General features: G+C 38.8%; 2 protein-coding genes across 2 annotated transcripts; both read right to left on the bottom strand.

Annotated features, from left to right (window-relative positions):
* Positions 1-337: 337 nt before the first annotated feature.
* Positions 338-21585, bottom strand: brox (BRO1 domain and CAAX motif containing). Its single transcript, XM_057823414.1, has 13 exons — positions 21503-21585; positions 21017-21145; positions 20742-20848; positions 18644-18740; positions 11062-11157; positions 10909-10981; positions 9322-9427; positions 9001-9090; positions 8349-8434; positions 8165-8246; positions 5832-5982; positions 3464-3623; positions 338-1708 (listed from the first exon to the last, which is right to left on the bottom strand). Exons 2-13 carry the CDS (start codon positions 21115-21117, stop codon positions 1625-1627), a joined length of 1233 nt encoding a protein of 410 aa, XP_057679397.1. The 5' UTR covers positions 21118-21145; positions 21503-21585; the 3' UTR covers positions 338-1624.
* Positions 21586-22239: 654 nt separating this feature from the next.
* Positions 22240-27080, bottom strand: si:ch73-91k6.2 (alpha-1,6-mannosyl-glycoprotein 2-beta-N-acetylglucosaminyltransferase). The gene is made up of 2 exons (XM_057822095.1): positions 26962-27080; positions 22240-26883 (listed from the first exon to the last, which is right to left on the bottom strand). The coding sequence occupies exon 2, from the start codon at positions 26709-26711 to the stop codon at positions 25464-25466; it is 1248 nt and encodes a 415-aa protein (XP_057678078.1). The 5' UTR covers positions 26712-26883; positions 26962-27080; the 3' UTR covers positions 22240-25463.
* Positions 27081-27848: the final 768 nt, after the last annotated feature.

Below are 27848 nucleotides of genomic sequence, written 5' to 3' on the forward strand. Positions count from 1 at the left end.
GACCATAACTAGTTCAAGCAATCATGATGTTAATGTTATATTGAAATACACAATATATTCTAGGAGTGCTGTGCGATATAGGGGGGAAAAAATCACGGTAAGGGCCATTTTATATCACAATCTCGATATGACATGATATATTTTTAGTGAGGAATTATAAAACAATAATGACAGCTTTTCGAACTGACTTTAAACGTACCTGCCGCAAATGTTAATTGAACCAAGTAGTGCTGCAATGTAAACTATCCAGTAGAGGTGGGAATCTTGGGGCACCTCACGATTCGATTACGATTCAGAGGTTAAGATTCGATTCTAAATCGATTCTTGATACCCCCCCCCCCCCCCCCCCAGCTATTAGCTGCTTTTAATGTTTCGTACATTAGTTACAAAAATAGTACAAAAATCCTCTTAAATAAACTACTATTTCAATATCAAGTTAACAGTTCAAAACAATAAATAAAATACTCAAGTCCCCATTCTGTGTCAGTAGCTTTAAACTACATTCAAATTATTTAATGTTGTGAATCAACCGCTAAATTTGCTAAAATTGCTCCTGTTATTCCATAATTTCCCTTCCGTCTACTTTCGACATGTGAATGTTTTAAAACGGTTTCATCATTTAAAGATAGATTCAGGTCAAGATTTTGCCGATTTAGAAGTATTTTAGATAAAAAGTTAATTAGGTTCGCTCGGAAGGTTTGCTACAAAAGCGCCTTCCTGAGAAGTCTACTGCTTTAAGATGGCGGCTGTTTACTAACGCCGGTGAGTCTGTCATTTTGCATCTAGTTCTACATACATGTTATATCTACCGTAGCATTATGTGGGCCAAGTTTGTAGCAACGGGGCGTTGTTTGTAGCGGCTGTCGGCGTTTTTTTTTTATCTAGCATGAGTTGTGGATGTTTACTCTTGGTCCGTTCCTTATTGTGTCCCGAAGACCGTGCTGTGTTTTAGTTCCGCTTTACTTAGCATATTTAAATAATCGGAATATGGATGTTTGTGAATCGTTCTTGAATCTTCAGCGGCCGAATCTTGAATAATCTAAAAATTGGAAATTTCACACACCTTTACTATCCAAGGTAAACAGAACCAGCACAGTAGCATACATAGTTTTGCTCAAAATGATAGAACACATATTGTTGTTCAAATGAAAAGATCTCTAATTAGTTACTAATACTTGTGACGAGTGGTTTTGACGTTTAAAACTGCTGTATATCAAATTAGCATGTTATTAACAATAAATTAATTTATATTTATAATGGAACGAATTGTGTGGTCTGTGTGGCCATTTTAATTGTGTTGCTCTAGCATGCATTATTCGTGTGGTTGGCAGGAAGAGCCAAATGGCAATCAAATGGAAATCTTGAGGCTGACTGGTGGTACTGTACTACCAAGGCATATAGAATCCCATCAATGTAGCAACTCAGCACAAATTGTGCACTATCTGCTCGCCAAAATGAATTAACAGTAGATATGTAAAATGTCGATGGAAGGTTTTATATCGTTTCAGTGATGTGTATAGTTATATCGCACAGCACTACATTCTAGCCAAACACAAGAGAAGAGAGGATTATTTGTGTGGCTGTTGGATTCAACTGCAGCATGGGATGATTGACTCGATGTAATTTAGGAAACGGTACAGCCTGTGTCCTTCTGAGGCTTCAAATCGGGTTCCTTCATTGGTTTCACTTCTTCTTCTTTAGGTTTGTCCTGGAGGAAAAAAAAAAACAATTAAATGTGGCACCCTATTATTTATCTATTTATTTTAAAATGAAATAGTTTCTTGTGAACTGAGGTAAATGGTTATGGAGGAACATTAGTGCTCAGTATCTTGCTCAATAACCAGGGGTGCACATAATTTTTTTGCCCAGGTTCTCAGAGGAGGACCTGGAGATGTGACTTGGTCCTCATTGAGCTTGAGAGCCGACCCGCCTGATGCGATACATTTATGACAAGCTTTACTTAGAGCCAATTAACTTTAATTAATTATATTAACAATTAATGCTTGATTAACATCAACTGGCACAACAAAATTGCCATTACTTTGAAGTGAAATGTAAAGAAATAAAAAGCAATTCAAAATAAAGGGCATTATGCAGCTCCCACATTAACTCCAAGCCTTTTTAAAAGTGGGATGTCCTCCTCATAAGACCTCATTGAACGTGCATGTTTAGCTTTGTAAAATGCGAGCAAAAACACGTTTGTCAGTGCATGTCGCTGTTCATTACTTTTATTCCGTCCTATTCCGCCACTTGTCCATAGGGCGAGTGGGGTCCTGTTTGACATCGATAGTTTGCTTAATTGCCACATGCTCTGTTTTTTTCGTGCTTTTCAAAGTTTGGATGGCTGAAATTATTTGACCCTACATAAAATGCGCTGCTCTTATCGGCGATTCTCACGGCACATTTTGTACCGCATTTCCGTGCGAGCATCATTTGCTTCTAGCCACGGTACCTCCTGTAGCCACTTTTCAGCAAAAGTCCTTTTTTTCGGTAGCTCCGGTGACGTCTCTGTCGTCTGTCTGTCTTTTGACGGGGGTGGGGGAACACGGAAGTAATTACTCAGTGTGGCCTGCCTCTTCGACATTTTATTATTATTTTATATTATTTATTATACAGTTATTTTCTCGTGTCCGCCGCAAATACAGTGGTCAGCCATCGGTACGCATAAGCGTATGGAAGCCGTTGACGGCCAGCGCATTTGTCTACGTCCAGACCGCATGCGCGCATGCGAACCACTTATGTGCACCCGTCAATAACACTTGACATGGTCACAGAGTACTCAGACTCGAACCCATACTATTCTGGTCGGAGCAACTACTTTACCTCCGAAGCTAGTTTGTGTTAGCACTGATATATAAGTAAAGAAGCAGAACTAGAGCATACTGTATACCTGGTGAGGAAGTAAGAATAGCAAACATATGGTGCCGTTAAATATTTGTTGCCTTCTAATTTCTGATCTTCAATTGCTTTAAAGTACTGGTTCTTCACTTGGGTTCGATTGAACCCTAGGGGTTCGGTGAGTGAGCTGAAGGGGTTAAGGTAAAGACACAGTATTTAGGCAAAGTTGTGTTTTAGACCAGTTTTTGGACTGGTTTTCCTTAAACTTACATGCTTTATTCCATTTCTTTCAACTGCTAGTCCTCTTTCTGATAGGAGACAAAACTTGTTTGCTCAGTAGAAGGCTGACTTGCACTGGCTATGAGGAAGTACAACAGCCCACCATTTGACATGGACTCAAATGTCGACATGTTAAAAACATTTTTTCGAAATATGACAAAGGTTGAACATGAATTCGCTGAGATATTAGCTTGCTAGCTTAGATATATCAGTTTTACATTTGAAAAAAAAAAAGAAAAAAAAAAATCATCTAATTCCGAAGCGTTTGGTGAATGCACATTTGAAACTTGTGGGGTTCTGGTTAAGAACCCTGCTTAAAAAAATACTCTGAGTTAAGTTATAGTACCTTTTCCTTTTTGGTGCCCTTTGTCAAGTCAAAGGTGGCATAAACTTCTGGAGTACACAACTCACTGGGGGCTGGCAGCTCAAAGGGGACTGGCTCGGCCAGGCCATAGCTCGCCTTCATCTCCAACTGGGGTGGTTCTGATGGTACCTTGTGAAAGTATCTGGAAAAATGATTAAATTGATAAACTTGACCAATAAAACTACAACTCAAAACAATTTTACTTCCCAATATTTCAAGTCATCTTATTGTCAATCATTATTTACATTTTTATGTTTGTTTTCAACATGACTTAGCCAGCTTCTAGCTTTAGAATTGTCACGCAATTGAAAAGGTTCACTAAATCAAGTACCCACATTTATATCAGAATGTACGAACTTTATCATTAATCTACCCTGAAAGTTTTTCCCAAATAGTATTGCCGGTGCAACATTTTTGGACAAGTATTCACACATTACCAAGTACTCCAGGGCACCTTTTAAAAAGAGTTGACTACTCAATTAGGGGTGTGAATATATATCGATGTGGTGCTATATGGCGATACTTTGTCGCAACGTTATCGATATGCTCCCACAAAGAATATATATAATTTTAAAAAGGTGTCACTGTTTATAGAAAAAAAAGGAACCAATAAGTTGTTACCAAAATCTTCCATTAGAATAGTGTCCAGGTTAGCTCACTGGCAGCCATTGACGAAGCTAGACAGCCACTTTTTTTTTTTTTGACTGGATTGGCTGTCTAGCGCCGTCAATGTCACTGAAACTAGAGAATTCACAGCCGGTCTTGTGGGCATTTGAGCCAAATAAACAGGATGTGACCCGCAAATGCCTCCAAATCAACAAGTGACTTGTTAATGCCCACAAGACTGGCTGTGAATGCTCTGGTTTCAGTGCCATTGACGGCGGTAGACATCCAATCCAGTCAAAATGAATTGGATGTCGAGCACCGCTAATGTCATGCCGTTAGTGACTGAAAATCAACAGAAAATGAGTGAAAGGCCCCCAGATTAACTAATTTGCTCCAAAAAACGTATAAATACGTTCTATTTTTAATTGTTTCAGTGTCCCAGAAACGTATTTATACATCATTTACGTTTTTTATTACAAGAGGCATCTCTAGGTTCTGTTGCACTTAAACTCCAATGCACAAAGGTCAAAACTCATTTTAAAGCAATAAAACTGGCCACTGGAGGGCAGTAACGCATTTTGTAAGAACTCATCTAGGGCCAAGAAAGGAAGTGAATAAAAATAGTCAGGAAACGGAAGTTGGAGGGATCTTGTAAACACGCGTGAGAATTTGAGAAAAATATGGAGAACGATCGTGAAAAAAAGGCAAACGACACTGGTGGAGTGTTTTGAAAAGAAAACAAAACCATCGTCAAAGAAAGGTTCAAGAAAAATATCTTGATGAGACAGACGGTGATGCCACAACTGAGTCAGGTTCCACATGCGTTCTGCAGAGCTCACGTTGTGTTACTCGAGCTTGAACCCAACGATGAAGATGGTGAAAAAAGTGAGACCAATCTCGATCCGGACTCATCAGATTACTGGGAGCCACCTCATTCAACCGGGAGCCTTCCCCGTTGTTATGTGCCCAAAAAGTTCAACAATTCAATAGTTTAGTTATGTGTAAATAAATTGTTACTTTGCGATCAAAAGCTCTATTTGTCTTATTGTTTGTTATTTTGTAAAAGGAAAACATTATTCATAGATGTTTGGGATGTAACTAAAGCAAAAAATAGCTGCGTTAAAGTCAAAAGTTATGTTTGAAATGTATCCTTTCACAAAAAGCTCAATTTCTCTGTTTTTTCATCAGAAATTAGAAAATTGCTCAAACTAAGCTATTTTCTAATGCTGATTTCTAAAGAATAGAAAACGATGTGAACTAACTTTTTTTTCTGCTGAAAGAAAAGAGTAATCTTTCTTTTGGTGGGTTCCATGTTCATATAGGAATAGAAAAGAATTTTCCGTGGGCCTTGCAAAATCAGTCAAAATCCAGTAAAACGGCCGGGAGCGAAGGGCCTTGCTCCGGTGAAAATGGCTGGGAGTGAATGAGTGAAGTCATTGCCTGGCATTGGCTGCCATAGACGCCAAATCTGTTGGAAGTTGGAGTGATTAACTCATTCCAATTCACAGCAGAAGGATGAAAATAACTTGTTTTTCCTGTATTAGTTGTTTTGTAGAATACCAAAGAATAATTTCAAGACCCATGTATCGATAACTGTTGTATCACCATATCGTTTGATCATCATTATCGTGAGCTTTGTATCGCAAATTGCATCCTGAGGTACCCAGAGGTTCCCACCCCCATACTCAAATGAGTTTTTGTTTTCATGTGCTCTACTGGCGTTTCGAGTATGTTTTTAACTCACATGAAGCCATTCTCTCTCTGGCACTTCTCCAGTGTGTTCTTAATGAAGCCACCCAGTTTGAGGAAGAAAAGTTGTTCAGATGGTTTGGCAGTGGATCCCGGGCCTTTGGTATGACGGTACTCTTTACACAGCTCCTCGGCACGTGAATAAGCTAGAAGAAATGTTATCATGTTAATTCAATGAGGAAGCAAGTAATTAAAGTGAGGGTTTGAAAGTATTTGGGCTTGTACAGACAAACCTGTGTAATGCTTCGCTGTATGTACCAAAAGATCACCAAATGATATTTACTTGACCAAACTAAACTCACCTAGCAAAACTTGATACAAATACAGGACTTAATGTTTATCAAGGAATTTGCAATAGCTGAATAACTATGACATGAGTCCTTGACAAATTGTAGTTATTTAGAATTGAACTGTGTTAGTGTACCTAGTGGTAAAAAGCAAACAAACTATTTATTCTGCCTTAATGACTTCAATTGCTTTAAAACAATTCAATCTGTTGGCAGAAGGTAATTTCTTCTTTGTCTTCCATTGTGAATGTATTAATGTATTGTTATTAAAAAAAAACAATAATAAAAGAAGAAAAGATACATGTTTAGCTTTTGTGAACTTTAAGAAAACTGAGGAAAGAAGCCAAAGCATTGTTTTATTGTGTGTGTGTTGTACTCCTTTTTTAAAACTCTTAGTTATTTTTAACCTGCTTGGAAGTTACGTACTTGAAATGTCTGTTCTTCCTGTATTGGCAGTTTTGCATAATACATCTTTTGGAAGTACACCTTTTGGAATTTCTCACATTTCTGCATAAAATCACCATCAAATGTGATCTGATCTTTGTCATCATCACACAGATGAAAATACAGTGTCTACTTCAACTAAACCACCCACATATTTATAGGTTTTCATATTTTAATGAGGATAGCATGCAAACAATAACAGAAGGGGGAAAAATAAGTAAGAAACCCTCTGCCTAAGGAGACCTAAACAGCAATTGTAAAACCATTTTTTACCAAACATTTTAAGTCAAGTGTGTGCCCAATCACTGATGAGTGGTTTAAAGCTGCCCTGCCCACTATGAAACACACACCGGGTAAGAATTGTCTTGATGAGAAGCATTGTCTGATGTGCGTCATGGCTCGGTCAAAAGAGCTGTTCAACGATTGTTGATTTGTATAAAGCTGGGAAAGGATACAAAACCATCTCAGAAAGTCTGGATGTTCATCAATCGACAGTCAGAGAAGTCGTCTACGAATGGAGAGCGTTTGGCACTGTTGGTTCTCTCCCAAGGAATGACCGTCCACCAAAGATGATACCAAGAGTTCAGCACAGAATACTCAGAGAGGTAAAATATAACCCTAGAGTGTCTGCTAAAGACTTACAGAAATGACTGGCACGGTCTAATATCTCTGTGTACAGTTGCAAACATCAACTATATGTAAAACAATGGCCAAGAATGGTGTACATGCGAGCACTCCAGGGGACTGCTGTCTATAAAAAAAAAAAACATTGTTGCTCGTTTAATGTTCGCAAATAGGCACTTGGACACTCCACAGAAGTTTTGGCAAAATATTTTGTGGACTGATGAAACCAAAGTTCAATTGTTTGGGAGTAACACACAACGTCATGTGTGGAGGAAAAAATGGAACAGCTCACCAACATCAACAACTCATCCCCACCGTGAATCATGGTGGAGGGAGCATCATGATTTGGGGCTGTTTTCTGCCAAACCTGAAGCCGTCTGTCAGACAGTTGAAGCTAAAAAGAGGATGGATGCTGCAACAAGACAATGATCCAAAACACAGAGGTAAAACAACTTCAGAATGGTTTCAGAAGAACAAAACACACGTTCTGGAGTGGCCAACTCAAAGTCTAAACTTGAACCCCATTGAGATGCTATGGCATGATCTGTTCGATGTGCCAGACTGATCTGCAGCTGCAGAAAGTGTCTGGTTGAAGTTAGCTGCCAAAGGGGGGGCCACAAAATATTAAATGTGATGGTTCATTTACTTATTTCCCCCCCTTCTGTCATTGTTTGCATACTATCCTCATTAAAATATGAAAACCTATGTATGCGTGGTTTTAGTTAAAGCAGTTTTTTTCATTTGTGTGATTTTGACAAAAATCAGATCACATTTGATGGTGATTTTATACAGTAATGTAAGAAATTCCAAAAGGTTCAAATACTTTTTCATACCAGAGTAGCAGTCCACACACCAACGCATACAAAATCTAGTATTGATGGTTCAAATAGTACTGCAATATGAATTTTAAGTAATATCACACAAAAAATGGTTTTTAAAAAATTCCAAAAGTATATGAAGACAAATACCGAACCTTTTTCTGCTTCTTGGAGAGATCGTATCGCCTCACCGCACTTATCATTCCCCAGCAGTGTCTGTCCATGATAGCAGTACGCCTGTAAACACAAAGTAGGACAAGTAATAATCGATAAGACCACCATACTTCTGAACACAAGAGCAAACAATCCATGTGCCCCTTCCAAGCAAAAATTACTTACATAAGCCATGTAGAAGAAGGCCTTCAGCTGGAGATACTTCCTCCACTTGCTGCTGTACTCAGGCTCCAAAGTGTTCAGAGTGTGGTCTGGAGATACGACCAGCAGGTTTCAATAGCTTTAGCTTTTTGTACATTAGACTAATGGTTGTTTGAATGGGATGGCAACCAGGTCAGACTTTGAGTAGCGAAATTCAATATATAATTGATGCTCAATGAAAATGCATTGAATAAAACCTAAACATACTTTTTCAAACCCCAAAATATTTTGAAGCGATCCACCGTACTGCCTAGATTTGGATTTAAATACTCATATATCCCTTTCCCACCCAGAGAATGAACGCGCTCGTCCGGTGATGGTAGTTCTTGGTTCGTTTTGCGTGCTTCCCAAACTTTAGTTGGCTTTCCATGTGCAAAGGACCAGCCCCCTGACGTAGTTAGCCCTTCGCTGGTTCTTGTCTGGCCCAGCAATGACTAAGTGCCTGCTGAGCACCCGTTTTCAGGGGCTAGTGCTCATATTTGCGTGATCGAAACAAAGAACCGGTGCTCACCCAAGCACGAGCACGGAACGAGCACCAGTTCCAGATTCGTGGAAAAGGGGCCTTAGTGAAATAAACAAATGCCGATTTCAACTCATCTTGATTTCAAATACTCACCAGCTTTCTGATAAAAGTTTGCCGTCTCGGATGCCAATGCCGAAATAATTGATGAGCTGTGTTTCAGTTCAATGGCTCTGGCGATTGTCACTGTGGATGAACAAGAATGTTAGTTAACATTCTCAATGATATGAGGCACTTAAAAGCAGAAAACAAAAATCCAACAGACTAGAATAGAAAGCCTAGAATAGAAAGCCTTTACTGATTTGTACAGAGTACAACGCGATTTAAAGATTTGGTCAAAAAGTGCACCATATGAAACAAAAGCAAAAGTACAATAAAGCTAATTTAAAATGGAAACATGGAAATGGAAGACGGTACCTTCTTGTGCTTCTGCCTGAGACTGGATGATGTATGCATCAATCACTCTGGGATCCAGATCTCTACCTTTTTCAGCAGGGGTGATGAGACGAGGGATGTGGACCTCCTGTAGGAAAATTAGCAAAATTTAGTTTTCTCCAGTTCTTTACTTTTAATTGGGGCCCCAGTGAGACTAATCTCGATCCGGACCTCAACCAATGCAATCGGCCAATATCATACTTTTTCATATCGGCTTCAATCATCTTATCCAAGAAAAAGATAACGAAATAGAATCTTTACTAGGGCTGCAGCTATCGAATATTTTAGTAATCGAGTAATCGACTGAAAATTCGATCGATTAATCGAGTAATCGGATAAAACTTTTTTTTTTTTTTTTAGGTAAAGAGCAATTATACATATACATGAGAAAAAAAAGACATTTAATCCAATATTGAACCATTTTCAGTCAATCAGTGTCTTTATTTTCGATGTACATTGTTGAAAACAGCCAACAATTGTATCTAAGATGTGACTAGAAAAAAAAATTCACTGCTTTCACTCAAAAAACTTCTAGACCTTATATATTAAAAAAAAAAAAAAAAAAATTATCTTACCTAAAAATGTAATTACGCTTCACAACACACATCACTTGAAAGCTACGTGTTTTTCCCACGTGTTTCAATTTAGTTTCCATTTGTGTCAAGCTATCTTTAAGTTGAGTTTTAAGTTAGTCTAAACTGTAAGTACTGGTAGGATTTTGAGTTTTTGCAGCGTTCAAAATAAATGTATGATACCTGCTGTATTGGACCACATTTATTCAGCAATGACTACTGAGCTAAAACTGAGTTAGCTTTATTATGTTTTAATTTTACACCCTCATCACTCTACAACGCTGTGTTTTTACAGATTAAATAAAGCCTGTATGTAAGACACGCTAGCCACGCATCGACAGTGGTCATAATCAATAGAATCCTAGCCCCCCAAAGGGCTAACGTTACGTGAGCGTGTGACAGTAACGTTATATTTATTAGCGATGAGACGTCTACTGCTTAAAGATGGCGGCTGTTTACTAACGCTGCCCATACGCGGCCGAGTCTGTCATTTCGCATCTAGTCCTAAATGCATGCGATATCTATGAGACGCATCGGACACTACCTGCTACCAAACTAGCATCATACGGGCGTAGTTTTTAGCAACGTCAGCGGAGTTTGTAGCGGCTGTCGGCTGCGGTAAGTTTTTTTTTTTTTCTTTTTATTGCTTCTGCCTCTACGCACGTGACGTCAGCACGTTGTCCCGCATTAAACGCAGTCCGGGCAAAACGGGATGCTTAGAGCTAGCAAAATTAAACGATTCCTCGAGGTGAATAAAATTACTCGGATCAGTTTTTAAACTCGAGTTACTCGAGTTGCTAGAGTATTCGTTTCAGTTCTATATCTTTACCAATCGATTTTTGCTCATTTTTCAGTCCATCTTTTTCTCTATCATAAAATAGTAAAATGCCCAATTAAAAAAAACAACAACAAAAAAAACACCATATTACCAGCACCAATGTGTCGACAATCAAGTAACACGTATTTAATATAGAACTTTTCCCTACATATTTGTCACCTTGAGAGCTTTGAAGATTCCAGCAGCAACTTTCAGGCTGCGGTGGACTTCTTTTGCTTCATCCTCTGAAACACTGTCATAGAGGAAAAACATCTCATTTACAACTACTTATTAAAGTCTGCAACATTTCAAGACAATTCCACGGACACATACTTTTCTTTTCCAGCAAGTCTCGAGGCAAACTTGGTGTACCAGAGCGCTACGTTAAAGGCCATGGAGATCAGCTCGAACACTGCATCTTGTTGGGCACTAAGAGCAAATGGAACATGGTAAATGTTAAAATAAAATCATCAACTTTAATGATGATTTTGCAAGCATAAACATTACAATGCTTGTGGCTAACTTAATTTTACTTAGCAAACTATTGAGGTAAAGCAGTAGTAAGGCTGAAACAACTAATTGATTAAAATCAATTAATAAATTAGTGCCAATGAATTTTAGAATCGATTTTTGCTGGGGGCCATGAGCAGTCCCATTTGGGTCTTTGTTTGTTGGTTTGTTTTTTGAGAGTTAGATTGTCTTTTGTGTTGTTAGATCCAGTGTGCCTCTGTCAGAGGTGAGTAAATAAAGCAAATTGTATTGTTTGTATATTCTTTGTTGATGAGACATTACTACTTAGCACGGAGCGCTAAGCTAGTTAGCGACTATGCTAATCTGTGTCTTAAGTATCCGTTTGTATTATGTTTTGGAGAAGCATATTAGCACTTTGTCATTGTTAGATAGTAAAATTGTCTCATTTGTTTTTATGAAGAAACCACAAACAAAAACTCATTCATATAAAAGCTTAGAGTCCCCTTTTAAAACAAACTCCCATTCAAACAGTAAATGTCATACGATTCAGAGTCCATTGAAATTGGATTTGGATCGTATTTATGAACAACTGTTTGATAAAGAAAACGGATTCATTACAGTCTGGCTCCTCTTTATTCGATTTTATTGTTTAGTTAAAGAAAATAAATGAGTCATTGACACAATTTATATCAGCACTTTGCCTACAAGAAAAAAAATGTCTATCAGCATTAATTTTTCTTATTTGAATGAACAGGACTTTTGTTTGATTTGTGCACAAGAATTTTTTTAAATATATATTTTATACTCAGAACCTTTATTAAAAACTTTAAGAAGTTGTAGACTACAGTTAAATCAGGAAGCTACAGACAAGATCCGAGCTACTTCCGCTTTACTTCCTTATGTCTGCAAGCAACTTCCGTTTTAAAATTTCTCCATCCAAAACAACAGTGGAGCTTGAGTAATATTACTCATCAACATCCCTTTAAAAGACAATTTGGAAATCCCGCATCCATTTGCCATCATCACGACAAGGGAAGACAACATTGCCGCTGTGTTTTGGAAGATATGTTCTTCCTATCATTGCATTTTCATGTGTCCGGTGCTAAAAAAATACTAAAGCGAAAATTTTGTGCATTAAACGACTTGTTGCCTTTGATATTTTTATTATGGTGATTATTTTAATTATGATGATCTTTAATATTTACCACAACTACTGTATCTGCTGCTAGCCTGTTGCTAATCAGTACGTGTAGCATGGTACAATTAAATCAACATGTGAATGCAAGTGTTACAAGTTTTTTGTTTGTTCGTTTGCTTACAGGTGGAAAACACTGTTAGGCAAGGGAAGATAAGTTGATCTGCCTCACAGCAACACTTACTCTACATTGATGGACACATATCAAGACTACGTCGTTCTATCCTGGGGCGGCCGAGAGGCTGGGGCTGGAGGCGGTGGTTCGCCTCATAGTGGACCGTCAGCTCAATCCCGAGAGCCAACTACGAGCTTTTTAAGTGCAGAAACTTTAAGATACGCTATTGGAGCTGGAATTACCGAGGACAGTGGGAGAAAGCCCATCCGGAGGTCGTAATGTCAGGTGAAAGTCAATATCAGCGATCAATATCAGCAATAAAAAAGGATGACATGTTTGTTTATATGTACGTACATACAGTGCCCTCCATAATTATTGGATTTATAAAAATTATGTGTTTTTTAGCTTCTAATATTTTTCTTTCTTTCTAAATAATACGGGACCTTAATGGAAAAAAAGAGAAACATGCAACCTTCAATACAAGTGCATTTATTCAGTGGGGAAAAAATCCCACATAAAGAAATAATTATTTGATATCAAATAATGTGTGTCACAATTATTAGCACCCCTGGTGTTAATACTTTGTACAACCCCCTTTTGCCAACAAAACAGCACCTAATCTTCTCCTATAATGTTTCACAAGATGGGAAAAGAGAGAAAGAGGGATCTTCAGCCATTCCTCTTTGCAGAATCTTTCTAAAGCATCCAGAGACCTGGGTCCTCTCCTCTGTACTCTCCTCTTCAGCTCACCCCACAGGTTTTCAATGGGGTTGAGATCTGAGGACTGAGATGGCCATGGGAGGAGCTTGATTTTGTGTCTGGTGAACCATTTCTGTGTAGATTTGGCCATATGTTTAGGGTCATTGTCTTGCTGAAAGACCCAGTGACAACCGATCTTCAACTTTAGGGCAGAGGGCAACAGATTTTGATTTAAAATGTCCTGGTATTTCAACGCATTCATGATGCCATGCACCCTAACAAGGTTCCCAGGGCCTTTGGAAGTGAAACAGCCCCACAGCATCACTGACCCGCCCCCATATTTCACAGTGGGTATGAGGTGCTTTTCAGCATGCGCATCTTTCGTGGCACGCCAGACCCACTTAAGAGTGTTTGTTGCCAAAAAGCTCAATCTTGGTCTCATCTGACCAAAGCACACGGTCCCAGTTGAAGCCCCAATACCGCTTGGCAAACTCCAGACGTTTGCGTTTATGATTGTGAGTGAGGAAAGCTTTTCTCCGTGCATGCCTCCCAAACAGCTTGTTGGCGAGTAGACAGCACCTCATACCCACTGTGAAGTATGGGGGTGGGTCAGTGATGCTGTGGGGCTGTTTCTCTTCCAAAGGCCCTGGGAACCTTGTTAGGGTGCATGGCATTATGAATGCTTTGAAATACCAGGACATTTTAAATCAAAATCTGTTGCCCTCTGCCCGAAAGCTGAAGATGGGTCGTCACTGGGTCTTTCAGCAAGACAATGACCCTAAACATACTGTATGGCCAAATCTACACAGAAATGGTTCACCAGACACAAAATCAAGCTCCTCCCATGGCCATCTCAGTCCCCAGATCTCAACCCCATTGAAAACCTGTGGGGTGAGCTGAAGAGGAGAGTACAGAGGAGAGGACCCGGGTCTCTGAATGATTTAGAGAGATTCTGCAAAGAGGAATGGCTGAATATCCCTCTTTCTGTCTTTTCCCATCTTGTGAAACATTATAGGAGAAGATTAGGTGCTGTTTTGTTGGCAAAAGGGGGTTGTACAAAGTATTAACACCAAGGGTCCTAATAATTGTGACACACATTATTTGATGTCAAATAATTATTTCTATATGTGCGATTTTTTTTTCCCCCACTGAATAAATGCACTTGTATTGAAGGTTGCATTTTTCCCTTTTTTTCCATTAAGGTCCCATATTATTTAGAAAAAAATATATATTAGAAGCTAAAAAACAATAATATAATAATAATATAACAATTATTATAAATCCAATAATTATGGAGGGCACTGTACCTTGTGGTATTTTCTAGAGGTGTGCAAAATTTCCGATTCTTAGATTATTCGCGATTCGGCCGTGGAAGATTCGAGAACGATTCACAAACATCCAAATTCCGATTATTGAAATATGCCAAGTAAAGCAGATGTACAACACACTCAGGGCGCCACGCGGTCTTCGGAATGAGGAACGGAGCGAGAGTAGCTAAACATCATGCTTCTCATTACCCGGCGCCTCGGATAATGCCAATGCTCAACTCACGGCTCTAGCTCAACTCATGCCACGAGATTAAAAAAACACAACAACATACCTGACTGCTGCCGAAAAGCTGCTACAAAGTACATTTACATAATGTTAAGGTAGATATCATTTATATAGGACTAGATTCAATATAGATTCGGTAGCGTTAGCAGCACATCTACAAAAAGCTAGATGCGGGCGTTAGTAAACGGCCACCATCTTAAAGCAGTACACTTCCCTGCAAGGCTGTTGTAGCGAACCTTCCAAGCAAACCTAATTAACTTTTTATCTAAAATACTCCTAAATCGGTAAAATATTGACTTGAATCTATCTTTAAAATAGTTTTAAAACTTTCACATGTCGAAAGTAGACAAAAGGGAAATAGTGGAAATAATGGGAGCAATTTTAACAACTTTAACGGTTGATTCACAACATTAAATTAATTGAATGTAGTTTAAAGCTGCTGATACAGAATGGGGTGGAGTTTTTTTATTTACTGTTATTTTGTATATTTGTTTACTGCTATATGTTAACTTGATACTGAAATAGTAGTTTGGTTTAGCCTGAGAGTATTTTTGAACAATTTTGGAACTAATGTACAAAACATAAAAAAAAAAAAAAAAAAAAGAAGGGGGGTGCATCAATAATTGTTTTATAATCTAATCGGAGCCTCTGAATCGTAATCGTAATCGAATCGTTAGGTGCCCAAAGATTCCCAGCTCTAGTATTTTCTTGTAACATCAAAATCCGTATCAGCTCTTCTGCATTCAACAAATGTAATATAATTTGTAATTTCACCTCATTTTGGTCAGTCAAGTGGCCTCACGTCAACACAGGCTGACAGGTTGTTATAATTTTGTCCACGAATGATCAACGAAGTGATAAGAACAATCATACAATCTCATCTACGTCGCGCTGAATATTTTTGGAGATTCCGTGAGTTCCTTTGGCTTGATTTTGCAGTTTTAACTTTGTCAACACACTGCTAACTTCAACCGCAACTTATGAGTGTTTTTTCTAAACCGGAAGTTTGGAGCAGTAATTTTCCAAGATGGGGCCACCCATATTTCGCTCAGGAAACTTGTCTATAATAAAATATTATTTTTTAAGGGAACTGTCATCCATTTTGTCTTCATTGCTACTTACAACATGCCTAAAACAACTTCAAGTTAAATTGTGAAGGGAACTGAAAAAAGTGACTTCGATCTGATTAATCAATTAATTAATTGTCTGATTCATCGATTATAATCGTTAGATGCAGCCCTAAACAGTAGTGATGTACAATATGTTGCTGCATTGAAAGTGAAAAGGCCTAAATAAGGGATGTCCAAACTATTCCAAAAAAGGACAACAGTGGGTGCATGTTTTAATTCCAACCGATATAGACTCACCAACGTCACAGAATGACGTGTCGCTGTATCCAGCCGCCATATTGTCCGTCTCTGTTTAGCCCTATTCTCAATGGTTTCAATTAGTCGTTCAGTTTATAGAGCAATTCATGGAAGCCCCGGTGCTTTAAGACGCTGTAAACTCATTGGATGCGTTGCATAAAAGGCGTTATGTGGAAAAGCTTCAGTCTATCAATTCGCCAGATCCATATCTGATGCCTAAATCGATATTTTTCGACCCGCTGTCTTCGCCCTTTATGCCTGACATCTGCTACCCTGATACAGTGCTGCTCAAAAGTTTGTGAACCCCCTCAACATTTTGGAATTTTCTATTATTTCAACCTGATTTCCTAATCAATCAATTCAGTAGTTTTTTTTTGTTTTTTTTAACAGTTGTGTTGTCGAGACTAAATTAAAAAGAGTTTTCATCAACTGATTTAGGTGCAAAATTGAACTGTTTGGTCACAACCAAAACCGCCATGTCTGGCGAAAAGTCAACACTGCATACCACCAAAAGAACCTTCTCCCAACAGTGAAGCATGGAGGTGGGAATGTCAAGATCTGGGCTTGCTTTTCATCCTCAGGACCTGGACAACTCCACATAGTCCAGGGAATCATGAATTCTGAGGAATATTGTCAAATCCTAGAACATAACCTGACGCCATCTGTTTTGAAGTTAAAGCTTGGCAGAAGGTGGATCATGCAACATGATAATGATCCAAAGCATTCCAGCAATACAACCAAGGAATGGCTGAAAAAGAAGAAGATTCGTGTTCTGGACTGGCCCAGTCAAAGTCCTGACCTAAATCCCATTGAAATGCTGTGGCGGGACCTGAAGCGAGCAGTTCATGCCAGACGCCCATCAAACCTCTCTCAACTGACTGCGTTCTGCAAGGAAGAATGGGCAAAAATCCCCCAAAGTAGATGTGAGAGGCTGATTAGTCACTACAGAAACCGTTTGGTTGAGGTAATCTCTGCAAAAGGAGGCGCAATATCCTATTAACTGAAGGGGTTCACATACTTTTGCACACATGATATCTGAGTTTTTCTTAAATCAACCACTTTTGTTAAATAAAGAATGACAATATAACTATTTCTTTTGTTTCAGTCCATTATTTGGAATGTCAGTATTGTGGATTTGGGTATAACTTAACATTTAATAAGGTTATTTTAGTTTTTTTTACAAAAAATCTGACCATCGCTGTGGGGTTCACAAACTTTCGAGCAGCACTGTATCTACAACTATCTTGTCCACACAAAATCAGCCTATTCTCACGAAAGTTTGAAAAACTTTAAGAGCAGCACTCTAAGCAACATTACCCCGTGTGACCCTTTGCTTCCAATTTTCTAAAATGGCGACAATCAATAAAAAAAAATTGACTGCAATGGCCGATGCTTCAAGGATAGGTGGATATTGGACTATTTCTTCAATAAAACACGCAACAACTGTGTCTGCCTCATTTGCAAAGAGACAGTCGCTGTTTTCAAAGAGTTCGAAGTGACGCGATAATATTACCGAACAAGACACGCTGACATGTACGACAATATTACAGGAAAGATACGCAGCGAGAAATTATAGCAACTTGACGCTAGTTTAATTTCACAGCAGCAGTATTTCGCAAGAGCCCGAGTGTCGAAAGAGAACGCCACAAAGACGAGATTGTTGAAATTATGAATTTTAAAAAATAATAATAAAGCAAATGTGACACACAGAAGGGCTTGCTAAAATTTGTTTAAATATATTGTTCTATGTAAATCAGCCAAGGTAGCCCCCCGCATTTTTACCACACCAAATCTGGCCCCCTTTGCAAAAGGTTTGGACACCCCTGTTAAACTGATGATCCGTAGACGAGGCCAGCTTCTTTCACTTGGTACCAGCTAAATATTATTCAAAATGTAATGATGGTGGAAGAAATAAGCATCTTGAATTTGAAACTGTATGTTGTCAGCGATTAGCCTCGCAATGATCTTAATTGTGGTTGTCAGCCCAAAACCCTCTAAATATATATTAAATGCATCTTACCAGATATAAAATGACTACTACATAATCTGTGGTAATCGTTTGGAGCCCAGTTTTCTCGTCGAATTGCAGCAGTCCATCTCGCTGTCCTCTCGGGGTCTCTCGGAATACGGAAGAACTTCAAGTCTCTCCGTCTATCTTCTCTGTTATTGCAACCAACCGCCACACACGCCTTCACCATTTTGATTATTAATGTTAACGAGCAGAAAAACACGCCATAATAGGAGGAATTTACGTAGCGGTAATGCGTCAAAACGACGAGTAGACGGACAATATGGCGCGGAGGCGTGGTTGTGACGTCATGTGAGTAGGGTCTATGGATTACATTTTTCACCAACTTGTCGTCTTACAAGAGTATTCAGTTGATTGCAGACATGTGCTGTTTGTTTCAGCAAAAACCTCGTTAGTTAAATTCTGTGAGCTGGATCAATTGGAACAAAAAAACGGCAACTGGGGGAACATTTTGGACACCCCTGGCCTAACTAATACATCTGTACCTTGGTGTGTTTCCTTGTAAAGTATCCGTCCATTTGAAGTTCTGGATGTACCTCATCTTGTTCTCTTGTGTAGTTCCGTCCACAGAAGCAATAAAGCCTGTTTTATCACAAACACAATGAAAAAGAACAGCAAGATATGGAAGAATGTTATTGTTTACAAATTATCTGCATCGCAAAAGGGCTTTTCACTTTTATAATGTATTCCAAAACAGTACAACTGAACTTGATTAACAATCAAGAAGTATTGATTGATTGATTGATTGATGAAAGCTGAACAATTATTGCAATTCTCATTGATTTGACAATCGCCAGCATCACATTCAACATACAGTGGTATGAAAAAGATTCTGAACCATTTAGAATTTCTCAATTTCTGCACAAAATCACCATCAAATGTGATCTGATCTTTGTCAAAATCACACAGATGTAAAAACAGTGTCTGCTTTAACTAAAACCACCGAAACATTTATAGGTTTTCATATTTTAATGAGGATAGCATGCAAACAATGACAGAAGGGGAAAAATAAGTGAGCCCTCTGCCTAAGGAGACTTAAAGAGCAATTGAAATCAATTTTTACCAAACAATTTTAGTCAGGTGTGTGCCCAATCACTGATGAGCGGTTTAAAGCTGCCCTGCCCACTATAAAACCCACACTTGGTAAGAGTTGTCTTGATGAGAAGCATTGTCTGATGCACATCATGGCTCGGTCAAAAGAGCTGTCTGAAAAACTGCCATCAATGATTGTTGATATATATAAAGCTTGAAAGAATACAAAACCATTTCTAAAAATCTGGATGTTGATCGATCGACAGTCAGAGAAGTTGTCTACAATGGAGAGAGATTGGTACTGTTGCTTCTCTCCCAAGGAGTGGCCGTCCACCAAAAATGACGCCAAGAGTTCAGCGCAGAATACTCAAAGACGTTTAAAAGAACCCTAGCGTGTCTGCTAAAGACAAACAGAAATCACTGGCATAGTCCAATATCTCTGTGCATATATCAACTATGTGTAAACTATGGCCAAGAATAGTGTTCATGAGAGGACACCAAGGAGGAAGCCACTGCCATCTAAAAAAAACAAACTATTGTTGCGCGTTTAATGTTCACAAAAGGCAGTTCGACACCCCACAGAAGTTTTGGCAAAATTATTTTATGGACTGATGAAACCAAAGTTGAATTGTTTGGGAGTATCACACAACGCCATGTGTGGAGGAAAAATGAAATAGCTCACAAACGTCAACACCTCATCCCCACTGTGAAGCATGGTAGAGGGAGCATCATGATTTGGGGCTGTTTTGCTGCCTTAGGGCCTGGAATACTTGCAATCATTAATGGAAGAATTAATTCAAAAGTTTATCACAATGTTTTGCAGGAAAACCTGAGGCCATCCATCAGATAGTTGAAGCTAAAAAAAAAAAAAGAGTATTGATGCTGCAACAAGACAATGATCCAAAACACAGATGTAAATCAACTTCAGAATGGTTTCAGAAGAACAAAATACACGTTCTGGAGTGGCCAAGTTAAAGTCCAGACTTGAACCCCATTGAGATGCTGTGGCATGAGATTAAGACAGCGATTCATGCCAGACATCCCAGGAATCTGACTGAACTAGAGCAATTTTGTAGAGAAAAATGGGCCAAGATTAGACTCCTGATTGATGTGCTTCAGGAAGCGTCTGGTTGAAGTTATTGCTGCCAAAGAGGCGGGGCAAAATATTAAATGTGATGGTTCACTTACTTACCCCCGTTCTGTCATTGTTTGCCTTACTATCCTAATTAAAATATGAAAACCTATAAATGTTTGGGGTTTTTTTTGTTAAAGCAGACACTGTTTTTAATCTGTGTGATTTTGACAAGATCAGATTACATTTGATGGTGATTTTGTGCAGAAATGTGAGAACTTCCAGAAGGTTCAGACACGTTTTCACACAATTGTAGCTGTCATCATTCTCTGATTAGGTACTTCCAGTTACAGAAGTACAGTATGTAGATACGAGTACAAATTCGGTATGCAATTTGTTGTGGCAGAATTTATTAAAAGCAGCATGCATTATTCTACTTTTAATTTTGAATATGGATTTTGTAGAGCGTGACAACTAACACTGCAGTAGAGAGAAGTATGCATCTGTGGCATTTTTCATGATCTCTGCATTGCAGGTTACATCCGTGAAGATTTCCAACAGCCTTGCCCTCATGGACCTCAGGTCACTGCGTTTGGTGAACAGAAAGCAAAATCAAAAAGCTTATGCGACTGATAAGAGCATTTGGTCGGCTTTAACACATTATCAGGAGAGATGACAAACGTTCGTTTGAGATAAAACAGACATTATTAAAAACAACAACAACAAAAAACAGACCAACACAAATCAGACATACTTGCAGATTTTATTTGCAGTGGGGCTCCCAGCAACGCCATAAAAATTGAAGGACACAGGCGCTGTTGCCTTCAGGGGGTTTCGATGAAACCAGTGCGCCATATTGTAGGTGAGGGAACGCCTAAAATGGCTGCAATATTTAAAAAAGACGTTGTTATTCACTCATATTAGATTGGAGAATTTTCGTAATGGATGACTGTATCGACGACGTCCGAGCTAAAATAATGTCACTAACAGTCGATTCACTGTTGCTTTTCACGTAGTCTTTTTTTTATAAACAGTCCATTAACCGCCTCAAATATAACACTGGGACTTAACGACGAGACATTTTACATGAAGTCGATGTCTTAACAAAGACATGAAATTCTTCCATTACGTAAGCTACCAAGCCCATTAGACAGTGGTTAATAGTGACGTTATAGCAACATATTGATCGATTCTTTACATCACAAAATGAGAAATACAACATTACAGATTAAAGACTTACCAATACTGTAGTTGTGACGTTTGTTATTTTAGGTGATAATCGTGATGGTACAGATCACTTCCGGAAATAAACACGGACTGCGCGTGAACCAATGAAAACACAAAGAAAAACAGTCACGTGGAAAAAATTATTTACCATCGCATATTTGAGGCTAGATGTACCTTACTTGCTGTGAGCCAAAGGAAACGGGCGTTGTTCCACGTCGGCCATTTTACATCGGAGTCACTCATGTACAGTACAGCATACTCTCCTTAGGCCAGCAAAATTTTCTATATTTCTTCGTGAGCACAATTTAATAGAAGACTCGGAGTCACTCATGTACAGTACAGCATACTCTCCTTAGGCCAGCAAAATGTTCTATATTTCTTCGTGAGCACAATTTAATAGAAGACGAAAATATGTATTTGCATACTTGTACAGTACATGTATGGATGTATGTATCTATATTATATATAATATATATATCCATACATTGCTCAATTTTTTATAGGCACGTTGATACGGTTTGATATATCAAACTGTTTGTAAATCTGTCAACAGTAGCGTATAACAGTCCCATTATTTCCTGGCTAGAGATCACCGATGGAAGATGGCCGAGTTACTTAAACAGCAGACTCAACCTATAGACATCTAGCCTTGTATATGATATCTATGGTTTGTACAACCTACTGGAGCTGTACAGTCGTTTTAATTTTTACCATAATTATTTTTATAGTCTTTTATTAATTTCATTTTCATTAATAGTCCTGGAATTAATATATTTAATGAAGATATCGCACTTTCATAGTGATATTTATAAAACAGTTAACAGATTTATTGAAATATGGGTCTCCATATTCTCAGTCTTCAGCCAAAAATTGTGGCCTGATATCAATAGGAATTCACCCCAAAATCAACAGGAAGTGACCCAAAGGTGATTACCATACAGCACAGTGAAGCTACAGAATTCTCCAAAAATGGCATCTTTTCTGTTACCAGAATCAGCCTTTGAGGAACATGAACTCTGTGTACAGTTATGGGTTCTTATGTGAACTGTCCACACTGTTACCTCACAGCAGGGCAAAATTCCAGACTTGATCAACAAAGACATTTTTGGAAATAGCAAACGAAACTTGGTTGTGTAATTTCACACTAGATTGGTGGGGGTGCACTCAGGAGAACAAAAAGTTTGAATATGGGAACAATCAACAGGAACTTAAGTTTTCCATAAAATGTCTTTTCACACAGAAATGTCATAATTTTAAAGAACAACAGTATTAAAATTGAAACGATTACTGCATTTTAAACACAGGTACTCAGTCAATCCTCATGAACAGAATGTTTTTAATCACAGACTAAAAAGGAAATCTACAACACTCCGTTTAGTGAAAAAAGATCAACAATCGTCTACTAAAATTAATGTTCGGAATTCGGCCAAGAAAAAAAATAAAAGTCACATTATCATCACATGAATGATTAATGTCATACACAGTGATTGACAGTATGTGTGGTATAATGTTGTCAGGAATGACAATAATTTGAGTCTCAAATGAATCTCAAAATGCTCCATTACTGCGCCATCTTGGGTTTCTGACTGCATCACAAACAATATGTCACTGTTAATTCAAAATTGCATTCATCCCCTTCTTCTAATTTATGGCTAATACAAAGTGCTTTGTTGATAACGGGCTGCCTGAGGCACAAAAAACTAAAGGCACTTTTGGTCATGATTGATATGAACATGTTAACTTCTCAGTTTTACTTTGGCATGAATGCATTCTCATTTTGTTTTTCAATCACAAATGTAGCTTTTAGGACAAGGTTCCACAAGTACATGTCTTTCCTGTTTTTAGTGTAAACACCGAGTAACGTAAAAATCAATAACACTTGCTCACATTGTTGCAATCAGTGATTGTCACAGAAGGGAACAAACATGGAGGGCATTGGGTCCAGTGAATAACCTGGACTACAGTCTGCTGGCACAGGATCTACACTGTATTCAGAAACTAAATTTGACTTATGTGCATCAGTTTAACATTTCAATGTGTGCCCTTATAACTCCTCTTGGAATTGTACCATTAAAAGCACATACATACACACACACACACAAAAAATCAATGAAGCAGTGCAAGACATGTCATACTTGTGTAAAACATGCTGGTCAATTATGGAAAGAAAAACATTGAAAACAAATACTCAAGGGAATCATGGCTTGTAAGACATAATACTCCCCCTATCTCCTATACTGCTTCCCTGAACTGGATGGTAGCCAATCACAGATGAAGTTCATCATACACACATTAAGTCTTTGGCAACAGCGGACCATAGGTGATGTATGTCAAATGAGCAATGCACAAAAAGAGCTCAACCAAGTCTATGTACAATATGCTGCAATTAATGTGCTTGTAATTTTTTTAAATGTAAAAACCTACCAAACGTTAACAAACTATTTTTTTTAATAAGGTGCCATTTTGGTGTAACAGAGTGGACACTGACAGAGGGGACATTTAGTGAGTTAGCCCTCAGCCTAGCTTTGCTAGCATAAGAGCTAACATGACTTCAGATACTTTATGAGAAAACTATAATTATATAAATTAACCTTTTGAAATGATTCAGTTGAAATAATGTCTTTAATATATAGCTTTAACAGAGTGGACACGTAAAACTGCAACAATAAATTGCTTACCACAGTTGAATTTCCTGCCACTGGAGAGTGACGTCATTAATAACTAGAAAATGCAATTTCTGAAGAAATTGCGATGGTAGCTTTGCTTTCGCAGGCAAACCCCTAGGGGTCATGTCCTGCTGATTTCAGGTCACTTCCTACTGATTTGGATACATTTATAGTCACTTTCAATTGATATCAGGTAATTTTCTGTTGATATTTTGACATACATGGCTATCAATGGAATCCAAGCACATTGGCATCAACAGAATCAACATACATGGCCGTCAATGGCACCTACATACATGGCGTCAATAGAATCAAGATACATGGCTGTCAATGGCATCGATATACATGGCCGTCATTGTCAAGGACGTACATGGTTATCAATGGCATGGACGTGCATGGCTGTCAGTTGCATCGACTTGCTTGGGCACCAGTTGAATATCAATAGGCTGTAATGATAAGTTTCTGGTAAAAAATGACAACCACCCGTATTTTTCTGCCATTGAAAATGAAGGGCAAATTTTGGCCATTAAAAATGAATGGAACGACGTACATGGCAATGGCATCCCATTAGAAACGAATGGGAAGGTTTTGGGGTCAATTTTGAGGGAATCATAGGTTTTTGGCAAATTCTTCGTTCAAGTTTTGATGTATGATTTATGTGAATTATATCTAGTCCTACATTTTTAATCCATTGAAAAAAAAACAACAACAAAAACAACAAACAAAACAAAACAAAAATCCCCAAAAACCTGCGTTTTGGCAGGGGTCATTCAAAAGATTCCCTGTGTCGCACAAGATTTCTGGTCATTATGGTATTGGAAGAGTGTCAATGGGCCAAACGGTTTGGGCTGTGCGGTGCCCCGAAGAAATGCCATTCAAAAAAAAAAAAAATAATAATAATAACATAGATGGTTGCTTTCTCATTACATGCAAAGCGACCATCAAATTGCTTTTGCATTACATGCAAAGCTACAATCAAATAGGGAATTTTCTTAAAGGGACACTAACATAACAGAGTGGACAGTGACACTGGGGACGAACAAAAATAGAATTTAGGAGCCCGTACCCTTAAATTTCTTATAGTAGGTAATACAGACACACACACAAAAATAAGTGGAATGAGTAAAGTCCAACTTAAGTGAAAATACCGCGTAATTTATAATGCGGACACAAATGGCACCTTATTAAAAAAAAAAAAAAAAAAAACTATATACTTTCAAAGTCTTAACTGGTGAATGTATATTTCAGAAAATGTGCAACACAGACATTCAAAGGGGGAAAAAAAAAACATGACAAATAAGGCACTGCTTACAGACGTTTTGCATAGTTATTGCATAGACGATGGTCTCGGACATCTCCCCAGCCTCCATTATTTCTAAGTTTCTTGGATCTGGGTTCTTCAGAACTAGTCAGGACGAGAGAAGGAGGGAAAAGGCTATCTTTTACCATCTTAAGCACCTCCTCGACCCGCTGTGAGGCCCATTCCGGCCTGCAGTTTTGCTTCTGGCGCAGCCCGCATTCACCTGTGTGAAGAATCCTCGAGCCCTGAGCCACAAGCACTTTAAAAGGCTTTGAAATGCAGTTACCAGAAAGATGCTGCAAAGTCCAGTGCCAATTGTAATCATCATAAGTGCAGAAGTCGTTGCTGCAGCCCATCATCTTGTAGTACATCTCTCTGGAGATAGCTATGCCTAAGCTGTGTTTTACGGACATCCACCCAGTGGTCAATAGCTTGTTAGACAATGTGGGGAAGTCTTTAAAGTCGTTATGGTTTCCCAAAGATAGAAAATCACAATCCAGGCAGTTGTTTTCCCTGAACTCAATCATTGATTTATAGAATTGAAAAAAGTCTGGTAAAATGTAGTTTTCCTCTTCCAGAAATACTACAAATCCACTGTAGCCCTGCATTGCCTGCACTCGCTCCCACACAAAGTGCAACTTCCACCACCAGTGATGTTTGGTTTGAGTAACGTCGGCTTCTCTGTAGTGGCCATAAGAGTCAGGGTGCTCTGCATTGAGGCATCCTAATTCAATGGCTTCGTCTTTGGCAATGTCCCGTGGGCAGTCCCGTGAATCCTGCCCAGGAAACTCTTTGGGATACAGCTGAGTGCTGAATGGGAAATAAATTTGCAGTACCTTGCAGAAAGTGATCCCTTGCACAATGGTGTTGATTTCCTCTGAAAAATAGTCGTGGCTGAAGATGATAAGGAATCTATGGACCTCCGCTGCTTTCTCCAGAGAGTAGATGAGAAGTTGGAGGTATTCCGGTCTGTTGTGGACCTGCACAACCAGCACCAGCTGAGGTTCGCCAGGAAAGCGTTCAGCATTTAAAACATGCTGCTTAAAATTGGATCTGTAGACAGATTTCGTCAGTTTTGACAGCGACCCAGAGAAGTCCAACTTTACCAAGTCACTTGAGTGTGCGCCCTTGTCAATCTGATTACTGGTGCTGTTCTCTGATACTGACAGCACACTCGTGGAAACCAACAGAGTCCAAACGACAAAGGAAATACCCAAAAGTACGAGCAGATTCTTTTTAGCCAACCTAAACCTCATTTTGGATAGGTTAAAAAAGCAACCTTTGGACTCGAGGCAGCAGCTCACATTATCTGGGAAGTCCTCTCATAGCGTCGCGCGTGCTTATTCTAATAACTTCCCCCAAACTCTTCTTCCCGTTCCTTTTAACGCCGCGCCGACTGCCACAAACGTTATCGCTTTCTTTCAAAGCCTGTGAGCGGGACAGAGGATAAAGTATTCTTAAGAGTTGTATCGTCGTCGTGTTCAAAGTACGTTGTCTTTAACTTACCCTGAATGTGGCGTAACTTGTCAGTATGCACTGCTCGTAACAGGAAGACAGACGGGTTTGTAAAACACAACCTGGAAGGGATTCATGACACACTCACGCCTTCGTGACGTTTGGCCACGTTGTACACGTCAGCAGTTAGAAACAAGTTTTGACTCGAGGACCCGCCTTCCCGAATCCCGATGACAAAATGGGACAGTCTGTCACTGTCGTCCCCCTATGTCTTTTTATTAGGCGAAAATTAAAATGATGAAAATATGTTTTTCCCCTGAAGCCTTCGGTTAAAATTTCTATATAATTTTTACATGTTAAACTGTATGTGGTGGAAAACACAGACAAGACTGAAAAAACAGTTTCTGCCATAAGCTGATTTTATGGGGGAGGGCAGGGGGGCCAGGCACCCCCCTGGTGGCCTAAAAGTGTCATTGCATGACATTGACTTTCCTATTTATATAAAAGTTCTAAAGCAATAAAACTGCAACAAAAATGAATGAAATGAACAAAAAAAAATATTTCGAATGGGTCAAAATTATTTTTCGAACAGATCATGTGACTAGCACCTTAGACGGTCATTGCTTTGCATGTAATTTCCCTCCGAAAAAATTAGGGGAGGGCAATTTTATTTTTTAAATGTCTAGTTGAAGTCGGACTAGACTCACAGTTCAGTCTGAGCTGCACTAGAAGCTATAATGCTGGGGGAAGTACAGCCACTGAGTTCTATCTCCTTTTACTCACTGTACCTACCACTTGTCTTACTTTATTTCTATTTTTCAATGTTAATATCTAGTTGACTAGTCTCTTCATCACTAGTCATCCGGTGTCCCCTTTCCCCCCTCCCCTCTGGGGAGGGGCTATTTTTCAGCTGCAGCCTCCTGACTATCCGGACCCCT

The sequence above is a fragment of the Corythoichthys intestinalis genome, chromosome 19, assembly GCF_030265065.1.
Source record: "Corythoichthys intestinalis isolate RoL2023-P3 chromosome 19, ASM3026506v1, whole genome shotgun sequence".
Lineage (NCBI taxonomy): Eukaryota > Metazoa > Chordata > Actinopteri > Syngnathiformes > Syngnathidae > Corythoichthys > Corythoichthys intestinalis.